Raw genomic sequence first — 20,907 nt, forward strand, 5'->3', positions numbered from 1 at the left:
GGAGGCAATTCTAGCCTTTTGAGTATTCTTCACATACAACTGAAGGATGCTGCTATCATTTGTTACAGCTCTCTGTAGATACAGGCGTCGTGTTTGGAGATTATTCTCAGTATTACCAATTAAAGGAAGAAAGCAAAGATAGATACAAAGAAGAAAGGAACATTAGACTAAAATGTTTAAGAATTTACCCTGGCTACCACTAAAAATTAGCTCTGTGACTTAATCTGTGAAGATGTCCAGGCTTTGGAAGGTGCACATTTGAAAACCTAGAAATAAAGAATAACATGATGAATTCCAGGCAGTGAAAGAAATTCCATCTGGCTGGAGTTGGGAGGGGTATGACAGGCAGCAGTACGACTCCACAGGCTACGCTAGGGATCATGGTGGCCTGAGCCAGGGCAGTGGCAGCAGGAAAGGAACACGGTTGCCCGCTCAGACGAGAACCTGTGACTGGATTCAGTGGAGGGGCTAGAGGGGAAGGAGTGGAGGATGACTTCTGTGTCTCAGACCTGACCACCCAGGTAGATGGTGGGAGGTGCTGTTCAACTCCAAGAGAAGAAAGGATGTCAGAGGAGCACTTGTTTTAAATATCTCTCTGATTTATTCACCATTATCCATATTGAAAGTACTGTGGATGCTGCCACAGTGTAAAGGTACTGCTTTCCTTGTGAATGGATTTAAATTTTAGAACTAAAATTGAGGTCTTCCTATTATGTTGTCGAGAGGTTTCCTGTTCAGGATTTCTGCATCCCCTGCCCATTTTGTTATAGCAGTTTAGGGATGTTTTTTGTTGTTATGGGTTTTGTTGGGGGGAATGGGTGGTGGGTTTTTTTTTTTCCTGACAAGGAACATTTTGGGGAAAAGCAAGGTATAAATCAGTTGTGGCAGTTTGTTTTTGGTGGGTGTGGGTGTGTGGGTGTGTGTGTGTGTGTGTGTGTGTGTTTTAAGATTTTTTTTTTTTTTTTTATTTATTTATTTATGAGAGGCACACAGAGAGGAAGGCAGAGACCTAGGCAGAGGGAGAAGCAGGATCCCTGCAGGAAGACTGATGCGGGACTCAATCCCAGACCCCGGGATCATGTCCTGGGCTGAAGGCAGACGCTCAGCCACTGAGCTACCCAGGCACCCCTCTGGTAGTTAGTTTTTAATATTTCTTCAATGAGAACTTGGACTTTTTTTTTCCTTCTAGAATACACAATTAAAATAGAAACTCTTAAAAAAAAAAAATAGAAGCTCTTAATGCAAGGATTAGAAATTCACATGCCTGTAGAAGCCAAGCAGGGAAACATAAATGGTAAAGCTAGTAGGATCAAAGAGATGGTAGGAACTATAAAAGCACATGGAAACCCAATTAAAAAGCCAATTTGCGGCCTGTGTCTTAATTTTTGTGAAGCAATAGCCATTGCATAAATTAGCAGATTAAATGTTTTAATAGTAGGTATTTAAAATACTGATAAGACCCAGCAATTCCATTTCTCGGTATATACCCAAGAGAATTGAAAACATATGTCCCCACAAAAGACTTGTACATGAATGTTCGTAACATTATTCATAATTGCCAAAAAGTGGGAACACCCCAAATGTTATTAACCATCTGGTTAATTGATAAACAGTGTGGTGGATCTGTGTGATGGAATATTATTTGGCCATAAAAAGGAATGAAACTACAGGAGACATGAGACTTGCTATATTGTGGATGAACCTTGTAAACATTATGCTGAATAAAAGAAGCCAGTCACAAAGGACCAAATGCTCTATGATTCCAAATACAGTCATATCCATAGAAACAGAAAGTAGATTGGGGACCAGAAGCCAGGGGCTGGGGACAGGGAAATAGGCAGTGACTGCTAATGGATATAGGGGTTCTTTTTTGAGGTGATGAAAAAATGTTCTGGAGTAGATAGTGGTGGTAGTTGTACAACTCTGTGAGTATACTAAAAGCTATTGAATTATACTTTTTAAAAGAGTGAATTTTATAGTATGTGAATTATATCTCAGTTTTTTAAAAGTCAAAACCAGTAATCAAAAGCTCTTATGAGGGCATAAAATTTTCTCTATTAATTAAGCCAAATAAAACAGGATTTACAGCACTGCCATATAGTTTCTGATATCTCCAATGTAGAGATATTCTAGATTAACCTCTGAAAAGCTATTAACTGGCATAGCGGTGCCCCTCTTCCTACCAGTACCAGTAGCCCCCATCCTCTATGAGACCCTCTATCCTCTGTTCCACAGTAAATGGAGTTAGAAATGAGGTCCAACTTTTACCCTTGTTGATTGGTAACTATGTATTTTTAATAATTTGGACAACATGGCAAAGCCACAGATACCAAATCAAGGATTTGCTCTTCGTTTCAGGTATGTGTAGATGATCACCCTCGTCACTGCCAGCTTCCCGCCCTCCTAGCCCAGCACTACAGCACCAGTATTCGGTTCATGTACTGTCTAGTGAGCCTTCCCCCAATCCAGCAATCTTTAAGTTTGAAAAGTAAAGAAGTCAGTATTGTCAATAATATTCAGTTCTGTAATTTGTATATAAAACGTCATGTAGGTCTATGTTGGCCTATAACAATATAATGTGAGCCATGTTTGTAATTTTGATTTTCTAGTAGCCACTTAAAAAAGTAAAAAGAAATAGTCAATTAATTTTAATAATGTATTTTATTCAATCTAATATGGCCAAAATATCATTTCAACATGTAAGAAATATTAAAAAATTATTAATGAAATCTGTTACATTCTCCTTTTTTGTCCTAAGTCTTGGAAATCTGGTGTGTTTTACACTTACAGTACATGTTCAGTTCAACTAGCCAATAGCCACTTCTTCTATTCTAGTTCAGGTTACTGTCATTTTTCCTGGAGAGAGCAGTCCATCCCGTACCCCTCCCTCACACACACTTGATTCCATGTCTTAACCCAATCCCAAGCCAGCCATATTTAATTTCATTCCATTTCATTGGCAGCTCATGTTGGGGAAACAGCCTAGGGCTAAATTTCAGACCCCAGAAAGTACCCTCAGAGCTGGGAAAAATTGTGAGCTGAGGCACTTTGAACCTCCTAGTACAGGAGCAGACATCCATAACAAGTCTGAAAGTTGTAGGGCCTCCATGGTCTAAAGCAGGGCTTAGCAAACTATGGCACAGGGGTACATAAGGTCATGTTTGAAAATCTTTTTATACTTTCCTATTATTTTTAAATTTCTCATTTTATGCATTTTTATAATGTACATAGTGTGATTTATTATTACATGAATATACCTTAAAAATTAAAGATTCCTATTTGGGATGTATGCCCATTTACTGTAGGGTGTTCATTCAATTGTAGGGAGTTTGGGTTTTGTCCCATAAGCATGAAAGGAAGGAAAGGCAGAATCTGGGGCTGGGCATGTGTGAATCAGCTGCTTGTTCAGAATTTTAGCTCGACTTTGCTGAGGCCCTTGTGGGACTTGGTTGAGCCACAAAAGAAAATGTGGCTGGGTTATTTTAAGCTGTGGTCCTGGCAAAGAGCTGATAGTGATAGCCAGCAGGAATGCTCTGGTTTTCCCATCTCTTAGTCTATAGTCAACCAGGCACTTTTCCACGTGCTCAGGACAATCATTGAGACCCCTGGGAAGTGCCACCTTGACCCCTGGTGCACCCTCCTCTCTCCATCTCTGAGCATGCTGTTTGGGTCCCCACTAAGGAGCTGAAGACCCACTTTCCTAACTTCCTGCCCCAAGAGAAGACCACTTAAGCCTCAGAGATGGTAACGTGTCCTTTAATCTACCACTCACTTTCAGATATTCTCTGTATAATTTATCTGGGGTCGTTTTTTGCTCCCACAGTTTTTATATAAAGTTTCTGGTGTACAGCAATGAGTCACTCTTGAAATTTTAAAGTGTTGCTGTAACCTCTTTTGAAAGGAAAATGCTAATATTCTTGGTAAACTCAGTAGACTGTTAGGCTCCTGAATGCTTATGTATTTTTAATGTGGAGTGTCTGGAATAGCCATTTTGAATATTCATGGACATCAATGTTTATTTTCTCTTAAATTTTTCTGAAATCCGTACACATTGAAGGCATTTGTTTTATTTTGAATTTAGTAGTTTTCAAATAGAGGTTAAAAAGATGCCCTTTTCCTATACAAGAACCTAAGACCCACAGACCTATTTATTTCTAAGCTAACAAAGCCAATTGGTTCAAAACTCCTTCTTACTCCTCATTCTTCTGGTGTTTAATGGAAACCATTTTAATTTGTGAATTCCTGGATAGAGACAGCTGTGGTAGTTAGGGAGCTTGTCCATGAGGGAATGAAGGCAAAATGGATTTTGAACAGAGATGCTGTCCTTGAGGGGAAGAGGGTGAGAAAGGGACTTTCTCCCTCAGTACCATGAGTGGCTATCTTCTTTGCTGTCCCCCCACACAGAAAGTTATTTCCAAGAATCCTATAAGTTGGCTTTGTTTGAAGCCATTCTGAACCCATGCCTCATTGGGGAAGATGTTTCAGACCGTTCAGAAAGTCACGGTTTAAAAACTTCATCTTTATTCCTCTTTGGACACTGGCAGTTTCTGCTGGTCACAAGCTGTGAGGGTCCTTTATTGATAACTGGACCTTTCTGGTTTCCTCTCAGCTTCGATATGTTCGGGCTTTCTTTTGACTAACCTTCTACAGTGGTTCTGTATTATTTTGAAGTGAGACGGTGCCTGCCTTCATCATTGATCCCACTCATGGGAGTAATGAACATGCCAGGAAGTTTCTTAGTGGAGTAGAAACAGGGAGCAATGTGGCTTCCAAAGCAGCTGAAACTGGCAGATAAAGACAGGCCCTCAGAATAAAAGAATCTGAGAACTTAATGTAAATTTAGAAGTCAGTCTTTCCAAACGATGTCTATCAGAATTAACAGTGGAAGTTACTGTGGGCAGTCTTTTAAGCAGGCTTTGAAATCTGTTATTCTCAGCCTCACTGTAAGGGCCACAGTCATCACTGTATAATAATGGCCTTGCATTTGTGCACTTTTAATACAGTATTAGCTGCAAGATATATTTCAGGAAAACAATTTGCAAGTTGCAAGAGACCTTTTATTCATTTGTGCAATTATGAGTTTTCCTGGGGTCACCCTTAAGGGCAAGACCACTGTCATTTGTCAGGCAGATGCTATTTCCCAAGTAGTGGCTTGTGTGTTTGTTTGTTTTTTTTTCTTTTTGTTGGACTGTTTGGTTTTCATGGCAGACCACTTAACATTTTCTCCTTGTGTGTCTCTCTGCCACCTGCCCCCCCCCCTCCCCACTGTCCCCAGGATGATGAGGATGACAATGCGGGCACAGAGATGAAGATACTACGGGGACACTGTGGACCAGTGTACAGCACAAGGTTCCTCGCAGACAGCTCAGGGTTGCTCTCTTGTTCTGAAGACATGTCCATTAGGTACTGGGACCTCGGGAGTTTCACCAACACTGTGTTGTACCAAGGACATGCCTACCCTGTGTGGGACCTGGACATTAGCCCATATAGCCTGTACTTTGCCAGCGGGTCCCATGACCGCACCGCGAGGCTGTGGTCATTTGATCGGACGTACCCGCTGAGAATATATGCTGGACACCTGGCAGATGTGGACTGTGTCAAATTCCACCCTAATTCAAACTACTTAGCCACAGGCTCGACTGACAAGACTGTCCGGCTATGGAGTGCTCAACAGGGGAACTCCGTGAGGCTCTTCACGGGCCACCGTGGCCCTGTGCTCTCTCTTGCCTTTTCTCCCAATGGTAAGTACTTGGCATCAGCTGGTGAGGACCAGCGGCTGAAGCTATGGGACTTGGCCTCTGGGACCCTTTATAAAGAACTGAGAGGCCACACGGACAATATCACCAGCCTCACCTTCAGTCCGGACAGTAGTCTGATCGCCTCTGCATCCATGGACAACTCTGTGCGTGTCTGGGACATCAGGAACACTTACTGCAGCACACCTGCCGATGGTTCCTCTGGGGAACTCGTGGGTGTGTACACCGGGCAGATGAGCAATGTACTGAGCGTGCAGTTCATGGCCTGCAACCTTCTCCTAGTGACTGGAATCACACAAGAAAATCAGGAACATTAATTTTTTTTTTTTTTTTATCTTTGTTGTAATGGACTGGGGCAGTAGTGGAAAGCCTCCAGGTTGCAAGTCTTAGGACAAATTAAGATTGAATCACTGACTGACTGTGAAAGACTCCCTGCTTCTCCCCCTTCTCCCTTGCAGACATCCTGAGCTCATCACCCCTTCACTCGGTCCCCCAAATGTCGAAGGACTGGAGGGGGAAGGTGCTGGGATTGGACATGAGATGGAGAATTAAGAGGCTCTGGAGGTCAGATTGCAAGTTCTTCAGAGATCCCACCTGTGTCCTCACGCGAGCACCTTCGTGTCTGTCTCCTTTTCCCGTCTGTAAACCCGAGATGCTGCTTACCTCGCTGCCGGGTGCTGCATTTGGTCCGAGGATGGTTGCGGGGCGCCCTCACAAGGAGCGGCGCCACAGGGTCACATGTGCCCAGGTGCTCGGGTGGAAGGGATCTTTACTGGTCTAGGAATGCAGGGGTGGGAACTAGGAATGGGGGGCGGGGGTCATCCTGGCATAAAGTCTTTCCTTTTCCGTAATTACAGAGAACCAGGATTTTTTATTATTATAATTATAATTATTATTATTATTGAGAAGAGGAAACCTAGCACTGGCAGAGGGGCCTTCTCTGCTCTCATCTTTCAGGTTTTACTCCTGGCACTGGCTGTGATACTTGGAATCTTGAGGTTCAGGGAATTCAGAGAATTTGGTAGCAGAGTGTTTTGGGAGAAAGGGAAAATTTCTGGGTGATGGATTGATCACTCCGGCTGACATGTGTCTAGAGGTGGGTGGGTGGGTCTGTTTGAGAAAGTCCTGGCTCTTGCAGTGATGGTGGGAGAGGAAGAGTCTCCTCATGGCTGCACTTCTATGAACAGTTCTCTCCCCTGAAAGGACAGATTGTGGTAAAGAAATGAAAATAATTTAAAGTGATAAGTCAAAAAAATAGAATTAGAAGATGTTAAATTTTCCAAATGCCCATTTATTCCGAGGTGTGGCTTTTTCAATGTGTTTTTCTCCTGCGATCATTTGCTCCCACCTCCTGCATTGCAATAGCGTTTTAATGAACACTTTGTGAAACAAAACGTAAGTACATACACACATCTAAAACTGTGCTTTGGGATAAAGCAAGTTCGAATTCGTGGAAAAAGGATTAAATATTTCTGTTTTCTGAAGAGAGTTATTTTGTATTTTGTTTTCTATTAAAATGTATTTAGTTTCAAAAAAAAAAGTGTTGTCATCTCATTTAAACTGTGAGGACAGGTGGGTGTGTGACCTGTCCAGGGGTGACGTGCAGCCCACCTCTCTTCAGAATAATAGCCACTCATGTGGGCCAGACAAGCCACAACGTAGGTACACTCTTCTTGTTCCTATATTCTGTTACTTTGAATCATGATTCCTCTCTGCATTCACAGGAATTATTGGTAACATTTATTACTGTTTGTACATCCAAGATTGCCAGTTGCTAACAAGAGACAACATACATTTTACCATCTAGAGTAATTTGGGAAGATCCCACTTCCAGTTTTCTTTAATGACCCCATTATAAAATTTCTAAGGGGCACAAGAACTGTGCTATTTAATTTAACTTAAACTATTTATAGAACAATTCCAGATAAATTTAAATGATGCAAGAATTTTTTAAATGTACTGTAAAGCAATTTCCTGGCAAGAACACCAAGAATTATCAGGAAATTAAATGAAGACACTGGAATTCTATGCCAGAATTTTTTTTCTTGAGCCTAAGATGCTAATTAATAGGAAATGTTTCTTATTCATAAAAGCCTAGATATTTGAAACATTGTAGGAAGGATCCTTTAGTGCCTCAGCCAGCATCCCCTTCCACATAGTGTGAGTGAAGAAGCCCAGAGAGAATTCAAATGTGTTCGTATCTGTAATAAGTGAACTCTTAAGTTAAATTGTGTGATATATTGCTAGAAACAATAAAATCCCTAAATTGGGCCAAATCATTCTCAGAAGTGAAAATGCCACTGTTTAGCAATGATTTGGAAAGGCTTTGTGTTTATTTTTAATGCAAAAATTTTTTAATTAAACACAAAAATGTATTAGGTTGGTCAGTCTTCAAATTACCAATCATGTATATACTTTGTAATTTCATTTTTTTTAAAGATTTTCTTTATTTATTCATGAGAGACAGAGAGAAGCAGAGGCAGAGGGAGAAGTAGGCTCCCCACAGGGAGCCGGATACAGGACTCAATCCCTGGACCCGGGATCATGCCCTGAGCCAAAGGTGGACGCTCAACTGCTGAGCCACCCAGGCCTCCCTACTTTGTAATTTCAATTCAAGCTCTTACTGATCTGTATGTTTGGCCTCTTTTTTCAAAATGATTTTAATGTGGGATGATTTAACTTTATAGACTGCCCCTCACAACTTCCCCAGAATCATAGAAATGTCGATCAGAGGTATGGATGTATGTTTATGGCCACAAGGTACATAAGAACATAGTTCTAATCTTCAGGTTACTCTCTTGCATTGTTTTATTTTCTCTTCAGGGCAATTTCATTAGGCAGACAGGACGGGTGATACTACTATTTTGTAGATGAAGTATCTAAAGCCCAGAGAAGCTATATTATCTATACCCAACATGGAATGGTTATGTCTTGGGTATGTTACATAGAGGATCTATATTCGGTATGCTCAAGTTCTAGCTGGAAGAAATAGCCCTGATGATAGAAAAGCCTTAAAACAACAACAAAACAAAGAAAAACCTTCCATAAAGGAAATATGAATATTTAACAAATGTATATATTAATGCTTACTATCTACCAGAAATCATTCCATGAGCTTTATGAAAATTAACTTTTTTATCTCTGTAACAACCCCATGATATAAGTACCATTTTTATCCAAATTTCACAATGAGGATCCTGAGGCCCTATTGGATTAAGTTACTTTGCCAGAGAGTCACATAGCCAGTAACCAATTAAGCCAGAATTTGCACCTGGGCGGTCTGGCTCCAAAGTTCGTGCTCTTCCCCAGGCTCTTATCTCGCTTCATTCCCCTGGTACCAGGTAAAGAGTGACCTGAGGTTACTAGTAACTAAATGTTCCTGGCAACAGTCCTAAGACTCATGCTTCCCTTTGCCAAATAAATCAGCAGCATCAGGCAGGATCAGGACCAGACAATAAAAACAAACTTAAACAATATATAGCTAAAGGAAACCTGAAAATATCCAATTATTTTGAACCACAATGATAAATCTCTGCAATGTGTATAAGAGGCAGAAAAAAAAAATACAGCTGAAATTTCTTAGGCTCAGAAAAATCTGACTGTAATTTCAAATTAACAGTAGACTGGCCAAAAGAAAGAAAAAGTTGAGATAAAGGAAAGTAAGTAGACATGAAATGGGAACCAATCTGAAGTTTTTATATTCAAGATCGAGCTTCTAAGGATAACTGTGATTAGCCTTTCATTTGTTTTATTCATATTATTAAAAATGTCTTGGTTGTATTTTAAAAATCCGTTGAATATTTTACTATTGCCCAGATTGGTATTTAAGTATATGGATTAAAAGATTAGTCTGTACTTCAACTTGTCTTTCAGTTGCATGTTTTAGAAAAGTGTCCATTACATCTATGCCCAGCCCACAATGAGGATTCATATTATAGACCCCTACATAGCAACCAAATGAATCTTTATGGTAAATGGAAAATCTTCATTATAGAATTTGAGGAATGCAAATGTTCCTTGTCAGTTTGACCCATTGAAGGACAACTTAGATACTTTCCCGTAATTGAAATTCCTAAAAGAAATATTTTTATATTAAATATGGGAGTATCTATTATGATCAGATGTTGTGTTAGCGCACAAAAATGCAACAATAAGCAAAACTGATACAGGTCCTGGCTTGAGTTTAAAGAGGGAGGCAGTTATTGACCAAATAGTACCATAAATAAATATATAATTTCAAACAGTAGGGAGGGCTATACAGGGAGTAATGAAAAAGTAAGCCCAGGAATCTAATTTAGATTTAAGCATTCAAGGAATGCCTCCCTGAAGAAGTAATAATGAAGTTGGGACCTGGAGGGGAAGCAATAGTCAGGCAGAGTTCAGGAAAGAATGGTCCAGACTCCCAGCTGGAGAAGAACCTGGTACACTCACAGAAGTCCACTGAGGCTGAGGCAGTGTGAGTAAAGCATAGAACAGCACAACATGAGTTTGGATAATTTGGCAGGGCTTTGAGCACTATCAGGAGTTTGGCTTTTATCCCAGGTGGGATGGAAGCCATTGAAGGGTGTACAACAGGGAATTGATGCAGTCCAAGTTCCACCTTCGTATCAATGACAGCAGGAGGACGCAGACACATTTGCAGTGGACTTGGACTTCAGCATCAGGATAACAAGGCAACATGTACCAACGCCGTCTGTGCCAAGCACTGTGGGGCACAGCAAAGTGATGGAAGCCAGCTACCATGTAGTAGGCTGCCCCATATGCCCCCCTGGGGCAATGAACTGAAAGCAGCCTCTAACCAACAGTCTGTAAAGACCTGAATCCTGCCAGCCACCACACAAATGAGCTTGGATGCAGATCCTGTCCCAGTCGAGCCTTCAGATAAGACTGCAAGCCTCCTGACTGATGTGGTGACAGAGGTATCCAGCTAAGTCTGCCCAGATTTCCAATTCAAAGAAATTGTGAGTTATCAACTGTCATTTTAAAGTACTGGGGTTTGGAGTGATTTCTTATGTAGAGTAGATAACTAGCCCATCAGTCTACTCCATAGTCCATTATTTTAACTGCTATGCTGTAGAAAATGAAATCATTACTGATGTAAAAAAAAAAAAATCACTGGCAGCTATAAGGAATATGGATAGAGGTGAGGGTGAGAGTGAGCAGGGAGGCCAGTTAAGATCATTGCAGTTGTCCAGGAGAGATGAGGATGGCATGTACTAGAGTGGCCACAGTGGAAATGGAGAAAAGTGGACAAATCCAATGAAAATTTTAGAGATGGGTTGCCTAGAGTTTATTGGATTGCATGGAAAGAAAAAACAGGAATCATGGATGACTCACATGTTACTGGCCTGAGCAGTTTGGTAGATAGGGTTGCCATCTATTGTGATGAGAATCCCAGAGGAAGAGGAGGTTTGGACCTCTGAAATTTGAGGTACATATAAGAACCAAGTGACAGTACCATATAGGCATTTAGACAGACACACCTGGAGCTCAGAGCCTCTAGAGGTCTGCCTTGACATTCTAGTCTGGGACTTATATTCATTAGAGTGATTTCTGCCACCAGGGACAGAAATCTAACTCCAAGTGGTTTAGAAATAAGGAATGTTATCGGTTAACATAACAAGGAGTGTAGAGGTCAGATGGGTTTCATGTGCAACTCACCTGTGTTCCGTAATTCCACTGTGTTCTCTTTTGTGGCCTTTCCCATTGGAAAAGGGCTACCAACAGCAATGAAGACCAGACTCACCCCACCCCACCCCCCATTTATGTCTACTGGGGATGTGAGCTTACTTTCCATTTCTCACTCTTAAAAGCAAGGAAAAACTGTTTAGAAGCTCCAACAAACCTCTCCAATTTCCATTAGGCCTGCTAATCATTGAACCCGTCCCTGACAAGGGCAAGAGTCATAAGCATATAGTTGGAATTTGAAGTCTTTGAAGACATGATCACCAAGGATAAGAGCATAGAGGAAAAAGACATTAGAGTTCACAACTAAGTTTTGACCTTCGCTAGCATGTACAGATCAGAAAGGAGGAGCAACCAACAAAGGAAGAAAAACAGGAGAGGGCACTGTCCCAGGAGCCAAAAGAACACACTTTAAAATAGGAGTACTAGGGGTTAGAGCTTGGCGGAGCATGAGACTCTTGATCTCAGCATTGTAAGTTGAAGCCCCACGTTGGATACAGAGATTACTTAAAAATGAAATATTTTTTAAAAAAATAAAAGAGTGGTCACTTGTCCTGATGAGTTCAAATAAGGGTTGGAGAATATCCATTAGATTTAGAGGGCAAGTGGCTGACAATCTGAGCCCTGGCAATTATGCTTAAGTAACAGAAATATAAAGGACATTGAAATGGATTGAAAAGTGGAAAGGTAATAGAAACACAACCATAAACACTTCATTTGTGACATGTGACACATATGCCATGGAGGAAGAATAGGCTAATACAATTGGCAATTCAGAGGGGAAAAATTAAATTGAACCCTTACCTCTTTATACACAAAACCAGTTCCAGATCCATTAAAGAATATCTTCATGACCTTGGGATAGGAAGAAATCTCTAAGGAAACAAAAGCCCTAACCACAAAAGATTAAGTTCAAAACATTCATTCATCAAAAGAACCACAGAAGAAATAATGGACAGGCCATGAATGTGGGAAGGTGCTTGTAACTCACGAGTAACAGAGGCAAGTGTCTAGAACGATTGTGCTGTGGAATCAACTGTGCAATGGAATGTTGTCTTGTTCTGTCCTGTCCTAGAGAACATTGCGTGAGGACAGAAATGTTCTATAGTCTCTCTCCTGTCCTGTAGAAAATGCTGCAAGGAGGGAAGTTCTATAGTTCTCTACTATTCCATAAAGTAGCTACTAGCCACATGTAGCCATTGATCATTTGAAATATGGACAACGTAACTGAGGAATTGAATTTTTAATTTATTTTTTAAAAGCTTTTATTTATTTATTTATTCATGAGAGACACAGAGAGGCAGGGACATAGACAGAGGGAAAAGCAGGTTCCCTGAAGGAAGCCTGTTGCAGGACTGGATCCCAGGACCCCAGGATCATGCCCTGAGCCAAGGTGAGACACTCAACCACTGAACCACCTAGATGTCCCTAATTTATATTTAAATGACCACATGAGACCAATGGCTAATGTATCAGACTGAAAAATTCTAAAATATATGAAGAACAACAAATCAGTGAGAGAAAAAGCATATGGTGAATGGGAGGGAAAGGCAAAAATCTTAAAGGGAAGCCCTTGTTCAGAAAAAAAATCCAAATGGCCAATAAATTAAAAGTCACCCAACCTTGTATTACTCAGGGAAATGCAAATTTAAAACAATGAGACACCGGTAAACACCCTTCAGAATAACAACATTGTAAAACCCTGACAAGGCCAAGTGTTGGGGCATCTGGACCCTTCTACACTGGTGAGAATGTAAATTTGTAACCTTTCTGGGAAGGGTGTGTGGTATTATGCCCCTAAACTGAAGAAAGTTGAACTCTGCAAGCCTTACATCCACCAGGATACATATATGAAAATGTCTGTGGCAACATTGTCTATCATTTCCCAAAGCTGGAAACAAAGTGTCCAAGAATAGAAAGAATAAATACATTATTGAATAGTTACACAAAAGAAAAAAAATGGTTACACAGTGACAATCTGGGCCCTAAGAAAACATTAGAGCTACAAGCAACAAAATGGACGTACCTTACAGTGTTGGCTAAAGAGAAAAAATTTATTCCTATAGAGTGATTTCATTCACACAGAGCTCAAATCAGATAAAACTAACTATAGATTTTAGTGTGTGTACAACGATGACAGAACTGTAAAGGGGTAAGGGTCCTGATAAGGGGGGCATGCCAGAGTGCCAGAGATATTCTATTCTCTTAGGTGGTGGTTACCCCAGTGTGCACTTGAGAGCTATTTGTTATGTGGTATAAAAGTTTTATTTTATTATATTTAAAATGTTTCTAAAAGAGTAAAAAGTTGGTGAGGAAGTACGTACAGAGCAGACCTAGGAGTGCAAACAGGTCTTAAGACGTTTGAATAGGATCTGGCAAAGATTGAGACGTGAAAACAAGAAAGAATCATTTAGTTTGCCCGTTGTTCGATTTGGTTTGACCTTTAACAGAAACTTCCTAAAGCAAGGGTTTTCAAATGTTTAGACCTCAGCCCACAAGAAAAATATATTTTATAATGTGACCTAGTGTGCACATATACTGGGTTTCATTAAAGGAAGATTCCATTGAGTGTAAGAGGTACATTCTTCTATGTACCATTTGTTTCTGCTGTCATCAAATGTTGAGCAATGCTTTCTTGTCACTTAGAAGTGTTATGTTTATTTTGAACATTAAATTTGTGTTTATTTTAAAACTTTTAGACTTACAAAGTTTTTCTGCCATGAGTCAATAACTGTGGTCCAAAAACTTCTTTACCTTGAATTCAACTTTTTGAGTCAGCACAAAGTTCTCCCCTTTGTGCCCTTAAATAAATGTTTTAAGATGAAGCATCTTAAAAGAGGGCACCTCTGTGGTGCCTGGGTGGCTCAGTTGGTTGAGTGACTGTTGATTTCAGGTCAGGTCTTGATCTTAGCGTCACGGGATCGAGCCCCATGTCCGGCTCCACGCTCAGCATGGAGTCTGCTTGAGATTCCCTCTCCCTCTCCTGCTCCTGTGTACTCTCTTGCTCTTTCTCACACTCTTAAATGAACAAATTAATTAATAAAAGGTGTTTTTAAAAAGGGGGAGGGACCACTGTTGTCTCCAGGATTTTCTTCCAGGATATTCTTCAAGGTTTGATGTTGGCAACTTCTTTTTTTTTTTTTTTTAAGATTTTATCTATTTATTCATGAGAGACCCAGAGAGAGAGAGAGAGAGAGAGAGGCAGGACAGGCAGAGACACAGGCAAAGGGAGAAGTAGGCTCCATGCAAGGAGAGACTCAATCTGATGAGAGACTCAATCCCGGGACTCCAGGATAATGCCCTGGGCTGAAGGCAGGCGCCAAACCACTGAGCCACCCAGGGATGCCTGGCAACTTCTTTATCTTAGGTGTCAACAGAAAGTTTTCAGAAAACAACCAGACTTCTTATTCCTTCCATAATTGTCCTTACATAGTTTGCTGCTAGAAATCATGAGTGATCATAGTGATGCATTCCTGGCACCTGGACTAACAATCCACTTCACATGTCACAAGTACCACCTAGCTGAGAGCAGCTAAAAAGTGTCATCCAATTATAAGTCCCATCCTCTCTTGATTCCACAAATGTTCAAAGAAAGTTTTATTTATTTTTTTTTAATTTTTTTTTATTTATTTATGATAGTCACAGAGAGAGAGAGAGAGGCAGAGACATAGGCAGAGGGAGAAGCAGGCTCCATGCACCGGGAGCCCGACGTGGGATTCGATCCCGGGTCTCCAGGATCGCGCCCTGGGCCAAAGACAGGCGCTAAACCGCTGCGCCACCCAGGGATCCCTCAAAGAAAGTTTTAAATTAAGTTTTAGACTCAACAGAATGTAGTACATAAAAATTTCTATATGTAATATATAATTTTTAATATTGGTCACAACCTACTGATTAATTTCATGGCCCACTAATGAGGCCATTACATGGGAAGTGAACAATTCTGCTCTGAGGCCTTCTGAATGCTGGGGAGGGGAGCCCCATTTGATGAGGGGGAAGGATGAGGCATGTTGCTCATGGAGACAAGTAGGTAGAAGAGCTGGGGTCAGTAGTCCTGGCAGGCCCTTTCCCCAGTGCTTGCAGGTGGGAAGAAAGAAAAGAAAAAGGAGAGAGAAGGAGGTTGTAAAGAAAACAATGAACTTATGAACCAACATAATTTATTTTGGCTCACTTGGATTTATATTTCTGCATTAGATTTCATTCACAACACTCAGCTTTGACAGAGATAACCAGAGCAAGTTGCTTAGCCTCTCTGAACTTGAGATTGTTTTTTGAAAACATGAAGAAGGAAAACAAAAAACAAACAAACAAAAAAAAACTCAGAGTTAAGTTAATGCTGGCTATTTTGTCTCAGTACAATTCCAGTAATTCTGACTGCTTTCAGTCTGGACTTGATCGTCCCATAGCCCAGCCATGTTGCTCTCAATCTGGCTTCCTGGAGAGGCAGTAGGATATACAGTTTACTCCCTCCAGCAGTGTAGACATTGAATTCAGATGATATGAAATGCACATACCTGTCAGAAGGCAACATGGGTTTTTTTCAGGGGGGAAAGAAGGGTATTTTAGTTGGCTTACTTAGTTTGAGCTGGTGCAAGGGAGGCAGCCTAGGGTTTATTTACAGAATGTGGAATGCTGTGGCCTAAAGAGGTGAAGCGTGGTGTTGATTCTCAGCTGCAATGAGGTGTATCATGGCCATGGGTAAGTTACTTGGCTTCTCTGAGCCTGTTTCCGTTGGGGAATGTGGAAAAAAAGAATTGAAATAGCATTTAAGACAGTTAAATTTTTATAGTCACATGGTGCCATAATATATACTTAGTAATATTAACCAAAAAATCTAATTTGATAAAATATATCTTGCCAAAAATATGCAAAAGCTAACAACTTTGCCTAGAGAAATCAAAGATAAAATCAAAAGGTAACATGGGCTTGATGAAAATCAATCGTGATGATAGCTGCACAACTCTGAATATTTACCATTGAGTTGAGACTTTAAATGGGTGAACTGTAAGATAGATGAGTTAAATCTCAATTAAGCTGTTACCAAAAAAACAAAAACAAAAACCTAAACAAAAGATAAGGTACTGCCTCCAAATGCTGTAACTCACCTATGACTGGCATGGAAATTATCCCTGAATAAATGAATGAATGCAGAGTACACGGTAGCCATCCAGTCATGGGAGAAAATGATAGGCCTCCTTTCAGCCCTTGAAAGATTTCGACTCAACTACCTGCAGGACTTTTAAAGCTGACTTCTTCACCAAAGTAGAATTGCAGATATCAACACCATGCATCAAGTTTTGTGTTTTGAATTGTTCTAGTTTCTTCTGCTATTTTTTAAAAAACAGATTTTATGCTTCCTAAAAATGTCTCTAAAATTTATTTCAAATGTATTTCTTGACTAAGCCAATATTACTGGGTTGATCAATGCTCCTAAGTTTGCCTCTATCTATAAAAGAAAGCTCTCACTGAACTCTACCTCTGAAACCAAGAATACACTATGTTTGAATTTAAATAAAATAACATCTTAAAAAAAGCTCAAACTTGACTTAAACCACAAGCTGTCTGATGGCTCAATGAATTTATGTTGGTAAATCCTTTTGCTTCTCAGAATAAAACCATAGGTAAGTATAACAAAGGACAGGGTACTGCAATTATTACTTGAGCTCAGAAGAATAAAATAAAGTGATTTGCAGTGATATCAAACTATAATTCAGTGCCCCAGAATACACTACACTGTCCTACACTTTACCTCTTAATCACCGTCTTTGTTAAGGGTGCTTATATAAAACAGAGAAGTCAACAAACCACCTCTTAAAGGACAAAAAAACTAATGTTTCCATAATTAGAAACATTTCTCCTTATGAATTTTTTTAATCCCCCAAAAGAATGAGATCCCTAGATTCTAAAGCTACTGAGAATCTGTCATCTTCAAAATTTTGCTCAGTCTTTGTAGAGCCCCTTTCTGTCGTATCCTCTCTTAGCCAGTGCCCACATTGTTTTCAAGCCTATGCTTTTTCTCAACTTGCTAAGAGTTCACAAAATATGACCATCGCTTAGAATCCCACTTGAGACTGTGTGACAGGTGGGATCCCACCACCTGAGCACAGATCAGGGCCAGGCCCCAGCATGTGGCACCCGGCCCGGGCTCTGAAGATGACTCTGCTCAGCACTCTGCTGCAGCACAGTGATCTGTGAGTCCTGATCAGTGAGGGCAGAGCTTCTCAGGCTTCCTTCCAGCAGCAGTCAGAGCACACAGAAGGCCTGCTGACTGCAGCTGGGGAGTCCTGAAATGGCCTTCTATTTGTGCCATGCCCACCCAAGCTACAGTCCAAAAAGCACACCACGATAAGGACACCTGAGGGAAAAAAAAAAAAAGACACCTGAGAGTATCCCATCAACTGCAGCCCGACTTCCTGCCCGCATCTCTCCTCCCTCTCTGCTGAGCTCTGAGCAATATTTACATGAATTGGAGACAGGCCAGAAGTTAATTTCTCTGCTTCTTTTGTCTATTTTTTGACTTTTCTCACAGGGTTTTATGTTCCGATGACATAGTTCTTAGAGCCAACAGTTAGTACATTCCTTTTGACAGTCCCATAGATCTTCCCTCACTCACCTTCTTTGTGAATGATGAAGGTGAAATGCGAATCCCTAGAGGAGGAGGAAGTAGCTTCTCCCTCTCTCTACCAGGTGTTTCTTTTCTGTGGGATGCCCCAGTGTCACAGCAGGATTATCACTTAGGTTGATAAAATATTGAGAGACTCTTTTGGGTGATGTTCTTCTTTTGGTCTCTGGAACATTTGAAGATGGGAAGAGGAAGAGGAGAAAATACAGAAGAATAGGATAATTATAAAGGAAATTAATAAAAACTATCACATAGAACATATGCTGTGTGCCAGGCCTTGTACTAGATGCCAGAGATTCTGAGAGAAGTCACATAGAGATGGTGTTCCGCTGCTACTTCCATTTTTCAGTTACCCAGGAGGCCTTGCTCATGGTGGGTGCTCAGACATCTCTGATTTGAAATGTTCGCTTGTAGGTGGAGTGTCAGCATTGGCGCTCTAGAACTGCCTGCTTCTTATATGGGTGAACTGTACAACCATAATCTTGAATTGTACAACCATTCAAGAAGTTCCTATGAACAGTAGTGCCATGGATCTAGCCCATGAGCAAAGAACAATACCTAGACTACTTCTACCAGGTCAGCTGGGGTGATGCACCATGATGCCCTGTCCACCGATGTGTTATTCTGCAAGTTCAAAGAGGATAATGTCAAATGTAGCCCAAGAATTTTAAGATCATATAGAAATATTTCATTACACATAGCACTACTTCAACTACGCTCTCTAAACATTTTTAGACAAGGTCCACTTCTAGAAGTTGTCAGGGCTGTTGGATGTAGGGTGAATATATCAGACTTTCAGATTTGTTCAACTGGTATCTCCATTTTTCAGGTAATAGAAAGTCCAGCCTTGTTAATAGTAGATACTCAGACATATGAACTATTTGTCTGTAAGTTGAATACCTACAGTGTATGCTAAGCCTGCCTGGTAAGTTGTTTTGTTTTGCTTTTTTCTTGGTAAATCTACCCAATGGTTCAGGAAATTCTCATGAACATTAATGCCTTAGATCTAGCCTATTAAAGAAAAACAAATTCCTTCTCTGTTAAGTTCAATTTAATAAAACAATGCTCAAAATCCAGTTTCGTGGCGAAATTCAACACTGTGTCTAAAACTTAACTCTACTTTCGTCCTGTTACATACATTATCTGATCTGATGATTCGGTCTCAACAAAGCCAGAAAATTGACATGGCAAAATATCTTCTTTAATTATTCTTTTACTGTTTTAAGACCACATATGTTTATATTGGAGATATATGTCATGTTTTTCTACCACTTTATGTGCCTGACCCAGCACATGGGAAGATAGCCGACCTTTCTACATATATACAATACATAGTGCTGACGTCATGCTGAGCCACTGGATAAGCAAAAAATGGCCAGCATGCTGGAGGCTTGATAAGACACTGTCAGATATTAAGAGGTAAACCATACAAAGATTCTGAGCTCCATCCCTTACACTATATGACACAAAAGGCCTGCCCCTTTGAATGGGGCCTGGGGCAGGAAGGAACTCTCTCCCTCTGTCCTTCCCACTCATGCTCTCTCTTCCTTTAAATAAAAAAAAGGGGAGGGAGGTGCTATAAAGCTCAGAATCTGTGAAGCACTTTACCACATAGATTTCTGTCTGATAGAAAAGATAACCTTATAGGTGACAGGGAATATTTGGTGCCAAATTAGATAACTGTTACTTAGGAAAAGTAGAAAATCTCTGTGCCTACCTGACTTTTCTTCCAGGAACAAGAGAATATTACCTCTGCTCAATAAACTTTATTAAGTATTGTGGGAGACTAAAGGAAAATGGAAACAGACCCATAAATACAGAGAACAAACTGATAGTCTCCAGAGGGGAGGGGATGGGCAAAAATGAGTGAAGGAGAGTGGGAGATGCAAGCTTCCAGTTATGAAATGTATGTCATGAGGATAAGAGGTAGAGAATAGGGAATATAGTCCATAGTATTGTACCAGCATTGTATGATAACAGATGGTTATCAAATGGTAGTTATGCATGGTGTAACATACGGACTTGTCAAATCACTATGCTGTACACCTGAAACTAATGGGACATTGTGTGTCAGTGATACTTCAAATAAATAAATAAATAAATAAATAAATAAATAAATAAATAAATAAATAAATAAATTCCAATTTTCAGCCTATTATAAATACTGCTTATTTGAAATACCAGTTATATGCATGTTAACATATTAATAGAAGACATCCAGTAGGAAAGAAATCTGTTTAGCTGTGGCTTAACTGACTTATTAAGAAAAATGATCCCGGGGCACCTGGGTGGCTCAGTTAAGCTTGACTTTGGCTCAGGTCATGATCTCAGGGTCCCAGGATCAAGCCCCACATCAGGTTCCTGACTCAGAGAGCCTGTTTGTCTCTCTCCCTCTCCCTCTGCCCTTCCTCCTGCTTGTGTTCCCTTTGTTTAAATAAGTAAATTAACTTTAATCAATTAAGTAATTAATTTTAAAGAAGAAAGAAAAATGATCCAAATTAGGATGCAGGCAAAAGGTATTCTTGGGGATTGTTTCAGTATCCAGGTAAAAGTTGCTAGCAAGTTTGCTAGAAAAACCTTGGTTTGACTTTCTACTTACTATTGATTAGGATATTTTGCAACTCGAAAGATTAGCTTGAGAATGGCTGGGTGGCTCAGCGGGTTAGAGCCTGCCTTTGGCCCAGGGCATGGTCCTGGAGTCCTGGCATCAAGTCCCACACCAGGCTCCCTGCATGGAGCCTGCTTCTCCCTCTGCCTGTGTCTCTGCCTCTCTCTCTTTCTCTCTCTCTGTTTCTCATGAATAAATAAATAAATAATCTTTAAAATAAATAAATAAATAAAATAAAG

The 20,907-nt window shown here is 40.4% G+C and overlaps 1 protein-coding gene and 1 long non-coding RNA gene across 6 annotated transcripts in view; one reads left to right on the top strand and one right to left on the bottom strand.

Annotated features, from left to right (window-relative positions):
* The window catches only part of TAF5L (TATA-box binding protein associated factor 5 like), a 28,316-nt gene extending 21,072 nt beyond the window's left edge, over nt 1–7,244 (top strand). For all 3 annotated transcript variants that reach the window (XM_038533949.1, XM_038533950.1, XM_038533948.1), the window contains exon 5: nt 5,276–7,244. In XM_038533949.1, coding sequence (XP_038389877.1) covers nt 5,276–6,073 — 798 coding nt within the window. In that variant the 3' untranslated portion in view covers nt 6,074–7,244. The remainder of the gene's footprint in view (nt 1–5,275) is intronic.
* LOC102152610 overlaps nt 4,499–20,907 on the bottom strand; it is a 39,105-nt gene continuing 22,696 nt past the window's right edge. For 2 of the 3 annotated variants that reach the window (XR_005357814.1, XR_005357812.1), the window contains exons 2-5: nt 18,052–18,226; nt 12,246–12,333; nt 5,854–6,952; nt 4,499–4,784 (exon numbers count right to left, since the gene is read on the bottom strand). This is a non-coding gene — a long non-coding RNA (uncharacterized LOC102152610). Of the gene's footprint in view, nt 4,785–5,853; nt 6,953–12,245; nt 12,334–12,432; nt 12,759–18,051; nt 18,227–20,907 lie in introns of those variants that run through there. The other variant, XR_005357813.1, reaches the window with a different exon arrangement.

This window comes from Canis lupus, chromosome 4, assembly GCF_011100685.1.
Source record: "Canis lupus familiaris isolate Mischka breed German Shepherd chromosome 4, alternate assembly UU_Cfam_GSD_1.0, whole genome shotgun sequence".
NCBI lineage: Eukaryota > Metazoa > Chordata > Mammalia > Carnivora > Canidae > Canis > Canis lupus.